General features: G+C 35.9%; 1 protein-coding gene across 2 annotated transcripts in view; it reads right to left on the bottom strand.

Annotated features, from left to right (window-relative positions):
* Nucleotides 1-3,391: 3,391 nt before the first annotated feature.
* LOC145360585 (vinculin) overlaps nucleotides 3,392-12,217 on the bottom strand; it is a 120,856-nt gene continuing 112,030 nt past the window's right edge. For both annotated transcript variants that reach the window (XM_080215923.1, XM_080215924.1), the window contains 3 exons: nucleotides 5,523-5,726; nucleotides 5,079-5,183; nucleotides 3,392-3,953 (listed from right to left, as the gene is read on the bottom strand). In XM_080215923.1, coding sequence (XP_080072049.1) covers nucleotides 3,807-3,953; nucleotides 5,079-5,183; nucleotides 5,523-5,726 — 456 coding nt within the window. In that variant the 3' untranslated portion in view covers nucleotides 3,392-3,806. The remainder of the gene's footprint in view (nucleotides 3,954-5,078; nucleotides 5,184-5,522; nucleotides 5,727-12,217) is intronic.

Genomic DNA, 12,217 nt, shown 5'->3' with positions numbered 1-12,217 from the left:
TCTGCATGATGATTTGTATGCACTCAAAGGATATCTGGAGTAGTCACCACTAGATTGGAGAATTTACATCCAACTTTAAATAGTGGTCAAGGCAACAGGGTTCTAGTGCCAGGTTTCCTGATCTATCACAGCCACAATAATGCAAGTACTTTTTTAATTTTTGGTCTGTTTGCAGATTGCTGCATTGTTAGGTTATGCCATTGTTGTTTCACCAAACAAAATAGTCGGGCTGGAATTTTGCCCCCTAACCTACCCTGTGAATTGAAGCAGGCGAGGGGTGGAGCATGGAAAGATCCATTGCCCTTGGGTGGGATTTTACGATTCCAAGAGAAGCAAGGACATAAAATCCCACCCTAGATTCACAATGGCTTAACCAGTTAACATTTATGTCTGTATTCATTGAAGAATTTTGTTTAAATTTCAAAGCAAGTAGAGCTAAAGCTCTACAAAATGAAATCAAGATTCAGCTTTATTTCCAACCAGTTGGCGAACAGTCTAGATAGGACATGATCAGAGCAGCTTGGTGGGCCGAAGGTCCTGTTCTGTGTTGTACTGTTCTTGGTATTCAGCTAATATTTTCCTTTTATGAATTAAGTTATGCATCTTAAACAGCTGCTGGATTTTAATTCAACATACTGTATTCAACTGAAGGATGTGACAATGAACAAACAAAATGTTATAAAATACTTTATTTAAAAATGCAGGTACTTATAATGCAGCTAATAACAAATTTAGTTCAAACAATTATGAATTCTGGTTGTAGCCAATGAATATTTTTCTCTGGATTATTCATTTTCTTTGTAAAATATAAAACTTCACAAGATGGGAGAGAATGCCATACAGTTAAGTATTCTGTTTTATAAATACTGTTCGCTGGTGAAAGTAGTTTATGATTCTTGATTCAATTTTAGGTATCTGTACTATTGGGCCAAGTTCTACTCAATCATTTTTGTTGCATGGCTTTTTTTCTTCTGCCAATTATTGAAATATCTCACTTTATTATTACTTATTGGATTACTGGAGCATCTTAATTATAAAATCAGTGATATTGAACGAATGTAAAATCTAGCCCCAACATTAAATATAATTTGCCACTTCCAGTGAAAACCTTATCACCATATTTAATATTAATTGTATGGCAAAAGACACTATCATAATTACACAGTTTTACCTCCATTTTAATGACTTTCACTAAAACTGGACAAATCTGAACATATTTCCTAGTTCCAAAACTAGATCTAATATGTTTAAGGATTTACATTATGCAGTGTAAATAAAAATCACATGCCATGACATGTATTTATTGGAAAGGTTTTATAATAAAATGGTGAGTCCACAGTCAACCAGAATCTCAATGCTCTGATCATTCAAATGGCCAAATAAACAGAGGAATAAATATTCAATTGAAAAGATAACTTTCAATAAAATCAATGACTTCACCATTGAACATAAATTTCTCAGTATTGTAAAGGTTTCCATATTTACATTAAAGCTGCAGTAATAGCATGCATTAAGACTATCTGCTACTTAGAGAAGATCAAGCTTACTCATTAGATACAGTACATTTCATTACACCCATGATTCTTTAATGTGAATGTATGACATGCAGTCATATGATTTTCACAATTGCCATCTGATGTGCAGGAACAAGAATCAGGGATAATGATAGTTCAAAGATTTAAAATATGAACTGCAGCAAGTCAAGAAAGCAGCTCACAACCACTTAATCAAGGGCAACTTGAGATGGGCAAGAAATGTTGGCCATGCCAGAAATACTCTCATTCCATAAGAGTTTTTAAAAAATGCTATGCGAGTGAAATTGAGAAGTTTGTAGCTTTTGACAACAAAAAAAAGTAGCTGCAGTTTTCAAACTATCAAACAACAAAGCATCTGCGTTCTGCAGAATTGATCCTCTCAGGACAATAAAATATTGTAATGCAATTGCAATAATGGTCTATATTTAACCTGCTCTTAAAGCCAACTATGGCAAGATAAGTAAGTGTCAACTCCTTAAGAATTGCAGCCAAAGCAGCAAGTTTCACTTTTCATCCCTTTCATTGTGATTTTCTTTTTGAAAATGTGTTTGTAAACTAAGGCCATAATTTGCATATGTGTGAAAAATCAATTATCGGTGTGGCCAATCATAAAAATATGCAGGTACATAAATTAAACAAGTCTAGATATCACCAACCTAATATTTCTTAAAACTGTCTTCCATGTTTTTCTACACCTTTGATTCAATTATTTTTTGTCCATGGCTGCTAAGTTTTATTTTGGAAAATAACAATTTTCAATAACTAATGCTGACATTTTGCAAGTAATTATTGATAATTTAAGAAATATACTTTGGGTTTTTAAATCCGTTGAATATTCCAACAGTTTGACAATTTACAGTATGGAAGTAATATCCATTTTGGACAACTGTATATTGGCAATACAGGAAAGTACATTTTACTGAATACATACATGCTCCAATCTATGTTTTAAAACACTCATTCAGATCCTATGGAACGTATGAATGAATGCAAAATTAAACAATATATTGTGAGGTGATTGTGCATTTACATATTTTGGATTAGAATACTTGGGAAGTTAATTTGTAAATGGCTCAATAGTTCTTAAAGAATATTACGAACAATCAATTTAGCTTAAAGATTTAACCTGCTCTTATTCCTTTGCACAGAAATCAACCGACCCATCAAGATTTAGCTCCTCAACAGCATTTTATACACCATTATCTTGTATCTAAATGCAGCCATGTTAAAAAGCACAATACAATTCTGGAACATTTCTGTAATTTTCTCATTGATTAGCAAAACAGATTTTAATTTGTCAATCATTTTTCATAAACCATCACATTTAATTCAGACCAATGATCATAATAATGTAAATTTTAAATAAAGCACGTGTGTTTTTCAATTACTAGTGTTCAAGACCTATCAGACCAAATATATTTGACATGATGGACTATATTCCATGATTGGTAGCATATTTCTCTCAATAAAATATACTGATTCTTAACCAAAGAAATTTAGCATACATAGTCTTTGGCATAGCAAGTGAATTCATGCTCCGGAGTTGCATTAATAGAAGTAGGAAACGAACAGCTAAGCACATACTCTGCTCAGTACAGCTGTTCAACCACCCAGGTCCACCCACAGCAAGAACATAATAGTGTTGAACAAAAAATGACTTTCAGGATCAAAACAGATCAGTCCTATGGCACCTAGACAAATAGTGTATACAAGTTGCCCCCAAAATATGTTACACAATATACCCATTTGGGAAAAGCACATTTGGTATTATATTAAAGGTTTCAACTAGGTTACAGATTAAACTATATTAGGTTGCAGCCATACATTTTGTCTATTGACATTCACAAGTATAAAAGACTGTTGTATGATCGGACACAGAAAAGCTCACTTGTCTATGTCAGTTGTATGTCAAATGAAAAGTATAACTCATTCTGCCTACTCAGCATAAATTGGGAACAGATTTTGAAGAAATATGCTGTTCTTAAAGTGTGTTTCTAGAGAAACTGAAGCAGAAGTTAAGCCATTTTTCAATATTCAGCTAACCATTTCATAATTCTAGTCAAAGAATTGTACACGCAGGATGAATATACTGTTAAATATCAAAGGTTTTGTTAGTAGTGAATGCTGTGGATTAGAAAAATTACATTAACACTAAAATATCACTGCCATTCTGATCCATTTTACACTCCCAGTAGATGTAGAACATTCTTGATCCAAGACAAATTCTCTGTTACTGCACCAAAATGGAAAAGACCAGGCAAACTTCTTGGTCTACTGGTACCATGGAGTTTTCCGAACCCAACGAAGCGTGAATCCTGCATCTGTTCTGATCTTAATGGATGCAGCCTCTGCTTCTCGCACAGTTTCCTTCACAGACTGCATAAGGTTCTGAGCATTATGAACCAACATTTCTGTAGCCTGAATGGAAAAATTGAATCATTTATATGCGCAAAAGTCTACAAGATTTTGACAGATTACAGCTTCTGAAAATTACACAGATTAATCCTACTATACATATGCTTGCTGTTAAATCTTTCAAAGAAAAACACAATTGCTTTTATACCTGCCAGCTTCAGTATTGTTTAAAGTTGTTAAAAATCCCACATCATCAGAGGAAAAAATGGATAAAAATCTGATTTTAATCAAATACAAGTTCAATAGGTTAAGTCATAAATTACTGCACATGTCTAACAAAATACTTTTGTCTGCAACTTTGTCACGCCATTTATACCACAAAGAAAAATCCAATTAAACTGCTTTTATGGATAATAATGAATTTGGTCAATTTAAAGCACACCAATTTTTGATCAAGGTGATGAATATGATTTGACCAAATAATTCCATATCTGTATCCACATTGCCTACTAATGGCTTGGAGGACATGGTAACACAGTGGTTAGCACTGCTGCTTCACAGCACCAGGGACCCAGATTTGATTTCCAGCTTGGGTCACTGTCTGTGTGGAGTTTGCACCTTCTCCCCATGTCTACATGGGTTTCCTCCCACATTTGGAAAGATGTGCTAGTCAGATGCATCGACCCAAACAGGCGCCGGACTGTGACAACTAGGGGAATTTCACAGTAACTTCATTGCAGTGTTAATGTAAGCCTTATTTATGACTAATAAATAAACTTTAACAGCAATTTGGCTGGATGTTTTTTTCTTATTTGTTCCTTGATCCTAGAAACATTTACAGCGTCTCAGTGTCCCTTTTACAGTGTCTCAGTTTCGTTCATAAGAAATAGGAGCAGGAGTAGGCCAACTAGGCCTTCGAGCCTGCCCCGCCATTCAATAAGATCACGGCTGATCTGCAGTGGATCAGTTCCACTTTCCCGTTTTCTCCCCATAACCCTCATTCAGGAAGTGCAGTGCTCAACAAGTCAAGAAAGAACCAACAAAACTGATCTTGGCTTATTTAGGAGACAAGTATTAACCAGCGCTTGGGTTCAAAGCAATAATTATTCAAGGATTTTTCCCAAATCTGACTTTAAAATGAACAGGCTACAGTTGGTCATGGTTTCACAAATTTGAAGATTGGCTCACCTGCTCAGACTCCTCCTCACTAATGTTAGTGCGCCCCAACATTGTAGCCTTGACAGTGGAGAGAATTTTAAGTTGTGTGCTGATAGTTGGGATACGTTCACACACCTGTGATCGAGAGAAGAAAGTAAGCACCTGAACAACAGGAAAATAAGTAGGAAACTACCAAATGCTCTCAGGTTTCTTTCCTGTTCATGATTGTGAGGTGAATGACAGCATCAATGTCAACTGCAAATCCCTGCTTCAGTCAACAGAATATTAGTAAGATTCAAGAATGATTTTTTTCTTTTTGAAAGGTTTTGGCCTTTTTTTTATCATGTTCTTCCAATACAGATTGTGTGACCTGACTGCGTGTAAAAGCATTTTTTTTATATAATGCGCCACATACAGAATTATTATCCCAAAATTTCCATTCAGTTGTTCACTGCTTCAATTCATTTGCCATACCTGCAGAAGGTTAGTTCTGATTCGTTTATCAGTACATTGTTTGGCAACTTCCTTTGCCAGTCGTGTCACTTCGTCAGATGCCTTAGCTATGTCCTTAGCACAATGAATAAGGGCACGTTTGTTCCCACTGCCACCACGCACCAGTCGTGACATTTCTGCCATCAACAAGGCCATCCTCTTTGCAGCACCAATGATGTCGTTACCCTGATGAATATATCACATCCAAGATTAAACATTTGTCACATCAAAAATCAATTTGGTTATTTATCTACTTTTTTCAAAAAGAAAATAATTGATGGTCTCAATCCAGGTTGTCGTCCCAATAAATACTGTATCTTTTATGACAGACTTAATTGTTTAGTTGCAGCTACTCAGTCGACAGGAGCTCCACACTACATATTAGTTTGGAAATTTAATAAATTATGTTCTAATTCTATAAATCATTATTTTTATTCAAATTTTTGATTATGCTTCATAAACAATTTTCAAACCTTAATTTTAGCCCAGTTTTTAAAACTGTCTCTCCAATGCTCGTAATAGAAAGACTTTTGAATCTCATTACAACCCAGACTTCTAAAAGTTCTAAAGGAAATATCGTCCATTTTCAAGTACATAGTTGTTTACTGGTACTTTTTAGTTGTTTACTAGTAATTTAGAAAACTTCCCAGCTTTGTCTCAACTTACATGAATCAACTACAATGTATTCCATTGTGGAGCACAATAGTAGTTCAACTTGTATAAATTCAGTTATTACAAAAACAGCAGAGAAACATTGCTGCAGCCATGCTAAGAACAGAATAGGAGCAAGAGTAGGCCATTCTGCCTCTCAAGCTGACTCTATTCAATAAGATTCTGGCTGACTGGATCATGGCCTCAATTCCATTCTCCTTCCTTGCCCCCTCCTGATAACACTCAGCTTCCTTGCCAATCAAAAATCTTTCTGACTCAACCGTCAATATACTCACCCAGTCTCCGCTGCTCATTTGGGTGGTGAATTCCAAAGATTAAAATCCTTGAGAGAAAAAGTTCCTCTCATTTTAGTCTTAAACGGAACCCAACCTGAAAATTACTCATTTAATCTGACCTTGTTTCTTGTTAATTAACCAATCTTCTATCCATGGAAATATATCAGCACAAACACAGTTTATCAAATTATAGAATCCCAACAGTGCAAAAGGAGGCCATTGGGCCCATCAAGTCTGCACCAACTTTCTGACAGAGTATCTTACCCAGGCCCTCTCCCCCACTTTTCCATTTAAGCCCAGCTATTTACCATGGCTAATCCATCACAACCTACACATCTTGGGACATTAGGGGCAATCTAACATGGTCAATCCACCTAACCTGCACATCTTTGGACTGTGGAGGAAATTGGATCACCAGAAAAAAAACTCATGCAGACACAGAGAAAATGTGCAAACTCCATAAAGACAACCAAGGCTGGAATTGAACTTGGGTCCATGGCACTGTGAGCAGCAGTGCTAAACATGCCGCCCAAATGCCCTCTGGAAATCAAATGCATCAACTGCAATCAAATGCATCAGCAGGTTCCAATTTATCCATCCCGCTTGTTACATTCTTAAAGATTAGAATCAATGCATCTACTATCCCTGCAGCGACTTCTTTTAAGACATTAGGATGCAGGTCTTACAACTTGTCAGGATTTAATTTCATTAGCTTACCTAGCACTTTTTCATTGGCTGTGATTGTTTTAAATACCCCCACCAACCCTTTTACTATTGATTTTCTTCTATTATTGGGAATCTCTTTGTGTCTTCTATTATGAAGATACACAGAAAAACTTATTCCAATTCTCTACAAATTCCCTGTTTCCCACTATCAATTCCCTAGTCTGATCCTTGAAGGAATAACTAATATTAGCTACTCGCACCCCTGTTCCTTTTTACATATTTGCAGAAACTCTACTGCCTTGATTTCACATTTTTTGCCATATACTGTCAAATTCTAATTTCTTTCCCGTTCTTGAAGTCACAGCACTGTGCACCTTCTATTTCATTTTGATACAATTCATAAGTTCCTGTGCTAGCCACAGATTGTTCATCCTTCTTAGAGTCTTTCCCTTATAATGGAATATATCTGTGTTGAGTTCTGAAACATCTCTTTGTATGGCAGCCATATCATCTTTACTATCAACCATCTTAACTATTTGCAAATCCACATCAGCCAATTTTGACTTTACAACTATATAAATGCCTTTATTTCAGATTAAGGCATTAATTTCACCTGTAAACTGAATTTGAAATTATATCATTTTACAATCACTGTTGCTTGGAGGATCCTTTACCATGAGATCATTAAATAATTCAGGTGTAAAGTAGCCTGGCTTGTTCTATATTGTGCATAACAAGAAATAAAAGGCACTTAACTACATACCTGAAATCTAAAAGTATCTGCATTAAGAAATTTCACTCAAACACTGCAACTCCCTGGACAGCTCCATAAGTTTATGATTGATCAGCTGAACCATAAAGACCAGCAGGATCACAGATTCCCAGTCTTTGCAAAATAGCTCACCTAACTAATGGCACTGTTATTGTGTTAGAGTTAGCCTTAATTACCCTAACTAAAGGGGAAAAAAGTGACCAAGTTTGCATCTCTGTACATTGTCCATTTCACCCTGCAAGAAGCTGACATCTTTGACGTAAACCAAGGTCAAATCAGTTTACCGCAATTATCAGGGGCTCTTCAGTCACAGAGCCTCCAATATTGAGGATTACATATCATATCAATAGTGGCATTTGGCAAGGAATCTGGGGACAATTAGCATCGACAGAATATTATCCCAGCAAGAGTCATTTGGTGAGAACGGTGTGCACCAAAAACAGGTGACAAGTCAACAGAGTGATCACTCCCTATACCAATCTAAGATAGCACAAGACCTGTACTAAATCCAGCAATAGACCTCAAATGCATTTAATGATCAATATCCGGAACAGGATGGAGTATCCTGATGCAGCTTGGTGGTTTGGAATTCAACATTTGAGCTGGCTGTAACACTGGCAGGAACATCAGGTAGGTAGGATGGGGAGCTGGAGGAGTTGCCACTAAGTGGGAGTTTGCAGGTTTTCAGTGGGTCATAGCAGTGCTATGGATACAGGAAGAAATTTCACTTTCTTGCATGTTCAGGTGAGTGAAAAAATCTTTTCTCCTCCTCACAACCTTCAGCAGTCATATCAATGGCCATTGTTTGGGCCTCTGTAGGCCCAGAGAAAACTAAATGCAGCATGTGTCAGTTCCCTTTAAGTAAACATTTTTGGCGGTAGGTTGTATTGGACGCAGTCAACTGCCACCAAAAATTGCTCCCCTTCACCTTATTTTGAGCCCAATAAAACAGGTGTGATGGTTAGCAATTTCAAAGTAAGGAAACTTCAGGTTTGTACCTTGACAATGAAGATCAGCAAGCCATTCAATCATCAAGATACTAGAGCCAAGCTCATCTCACCCACTTCAAGCAAGGACCACTGGATGCTGGAAACTGAGACTGTTGTCTCCTGTGCAGAGACAATATGAAGCACCCCTACTTCTGCCACATCACTTAGATCAGAACAGCAGTAAATCAAAGTCTGAACCTTCAAATCTAGCATGACTCAACTACTCACTAGTAAGGTTACCAAGTCATTGGGGAAAGTTGGGACGTATATTGTAAAAGGAAAACTATAATGAGTTTTAGGAAGTTAATGTATTCAGGACACAATGGCTCATGATCTGAAGTGGTGAAGAGTACTGAATATATCCAATAAAATAAAGGCCACTTTCTCATTGTATTCAGCATAAAACACTTCAATTTTTGGAGCTGCATAATTTAAAAAATTGCCAGTTTGGGACAACTTTAAAATTAACAGCAGATTTTTAAAAATCTATGATTAATATTCAGTAAGTGATAACTTTCAAATCCCCAATTTAGATAGTTTGTTCTTCCACTAAATAATTTAAGGTAGAACTCCAGAATTAAACTTCTCCATGACAGAGTAAATACTACAAATCCCAAAAACCAGGTCAAAAAAAAACTCAATGTTCATTTTAACTGTATGTAGTAATTTCTGATTTATCTTCAGAAGCGTTAAATGAGGAGTCACATATGCTGGCTCTCATTAGTCTCCAAACTTGCTTCAAAGCCTAATTCTTTCTTTGATTTTACCAACTTCAGCCTTTAAAAGCTAGTTTGCCTCCATTCCTGTTCCCAGTAAAGCATTCCCTCTCCCAACCATTCTCCCCAATATAAAAACAAAATTCTAATTTGCTACTTGTAATTGTGGAAAAAAAAGTTCCTCTAATTATTATCATTGGCTATGTGCTGAAGTCAGGATGGTATCTCCTGCATAGGCACTGTTAGTGTATAACATTCGCCCATCATTTTCAAAATACTGACTGCCAATTCCCACGTTAACTTTTCTTCTCTTCAAACTAATTAATTGCAAAATAAGCTTTCCACCAACAGCAATATTGTGAAGGCACTGTCAAAGATGACACTTTTCAAGAAAACCGATAATTTATTCCAAAGTTGAAAAACTAAAGTTCACGCTCCACTGCCACTGCCAGAATGGATGGAGAATTCGGAACACAGCCAAACCTCTCATTCACTGCAGTGGTATGGGAGAATCCAGCTCCACATGACCAAAACATACAATTGCTAGACCTAACTGAGGTTTGGCACTCTTCTATTTAGGTAAATAATGTTAATATTGAAGGATCGGATTGACAGCTGCACTGCAGCATCCTTTTGGAAAATATATTTAGAAAGGTAGATCTAATAAAAGTTCAGACTGCAAAGAAAAACAGAACCTTCAACTCAAGTTTATTGATGTAAATGTTTTAACAGCCCAACAGCTGTCATCACTATATTTAGATTGATACCCAGTGTTTGAAAAAATGTTAACATTGTATAAACAGACACACTGCAAAATATTTGCTTTAAAATGTAACGTGATTGAAAACAAGATCAGGCATTTAACTGTGCATTCTCAAGAACTGCAATACGTCAATGAAATGTTAGGAAAAGTATTAACTATGCAACTGGAGCTATGAAAGTTAATGAAAAGCTTTTAGCTCTAATACAACCAGATAAATGTCATTAGTGGATGCTAAATCAAGAAACAAAACTTCATTCAATGGCAGCAACAATGTTCTTGTTAGTAAAGCTGCAATCTAGAAAGGAAGATTGTCTGTTATATATTTTAAAGGCAAAACTTTTAGATTAAAATGTGCTGCGCAATTGTTCAAAATTCATATTTATGTTGCATAATCCCTTAAAGTCAATGTTTGACATTATATTTACAACAATCACTTGCATTTAGATAGCACCTTTAACTTAGCACAACACTGAAAAGTGCTTATATTCAAATTTAATGCTTGCCTTGTATTAGTCTTAGAGGTCAATTTTCAGAAACTCAGATCAACCTACATTGGTTTGTTTCTATATTGAAATTAATGGATTTTTTAAAATTTTTGCCTTTTGTATAGGCTGATGGAATGACATTCTGAAAGGTGGCAAGTGTATACAAAATGAAGAGGCTACTGGCATCTCTTTTTTAAAATTTTTATGCCCTTCATATAATTGCAAAAAAGGGTAAGCTTTGAATCCATCTCCTTGTTCTCCAAAAAGAAAACGAATTCAAATTCAAGTTGAACCCAATTCAAAGCTGACAAATAAAGGCATTGCACCCGATCTTCGATTTGATCTGACCCTTGATCTTAGCTAAAAGGCCGAGTGTCTGGCAAGCTGCCAGTTGACCGAGGAATGGATCAGAACTTAATAGATAAATGAGGTAGGTCCTAATCAACACCCAGCTGCAAAAGGCACAAATTAGTTCTAAATGGTTCTTTCCCCAGATGGGTGACCAAAGGTGATTTCCAAAGGCCCATGTTTTCTCTACATTACATAAATCTCTCCAGTTCTTTTAGTGTTGGGGTGGTGGAGGGGAGACTTAGGTAAAGAAATTAAATATCTATATGATGATTAAATTTGTAGAGTACAGAAATCATAAGGAATCCAATGTCAAAGAACACTTTCAGTTTCCATAAATATTACAACAACCCTCTATTCAAATTCCAGAAACTGCCTTATTGCTGAGCCGTTCAGCAGATTTTAAAAACAGAAACCTTTCAGGAATTTAAAGTCGTTGTAAATTGCACAATGTATGTTTGCATTACCACAAGTCATTGCATCTGACAGCGCAATTTTCCTCTATGTCTTTAGATGGTTACATAAATTAATAACAGAGGAAGAGTGCAATTATTCTGGTGAAATGATTTTAGTAGGAAAGCAGGAAATTAACCGCCCCTCTCCCTTTTTACAGTTCTATCCAATGCAAGGCAACAACTACTGGGCCACAGATAAGCATTCATTACAGATCACAGCTCAAGTATAATTGAATTTCAATTATAATCAGATAATCTCAATTATAGTGAAGATCAATTAAGATATAATTCAGCTTAATGTCTACTTCACTTAGAAAATGGAAATTTCTTTCAAAAAATTAAAATTCCTAATAGCCAAATATTTCAGACTATTAGAATGAAATGGAAGATGATTGATTAAGGCCTATGAAATTAAATTTTTACCTTGAAGAGGCCTTAATAGTAATAATGTCAAGCACAGCTGAAGCCAAGAATCACAGACAAATTTGATATTCTTTGTCTGCATACATTGTGCTAGATCTTCCACCTATGGAAAA

Source organism: Carcharhinus amblyrhynchos, chromosome 31, assembly GCF_965287045.1.
Source record: "Carcharhinus amblyrhynchos chromosome 31, sCarAmb.v2.hapA, whole genome shotgun sequence".
Lineage (NCBI taxonomy): Eukaryota > Metazoa > Chordata > Chondrichthyes > Carcharhiniformes > Carcharhinidae > Carcharhinus > Carcharhinus amblyrhynchos.
Note: the sequence above shows the minus strand (reverse complement) of the source record. Positions and strands in the feature narration are given on the sequence as shown.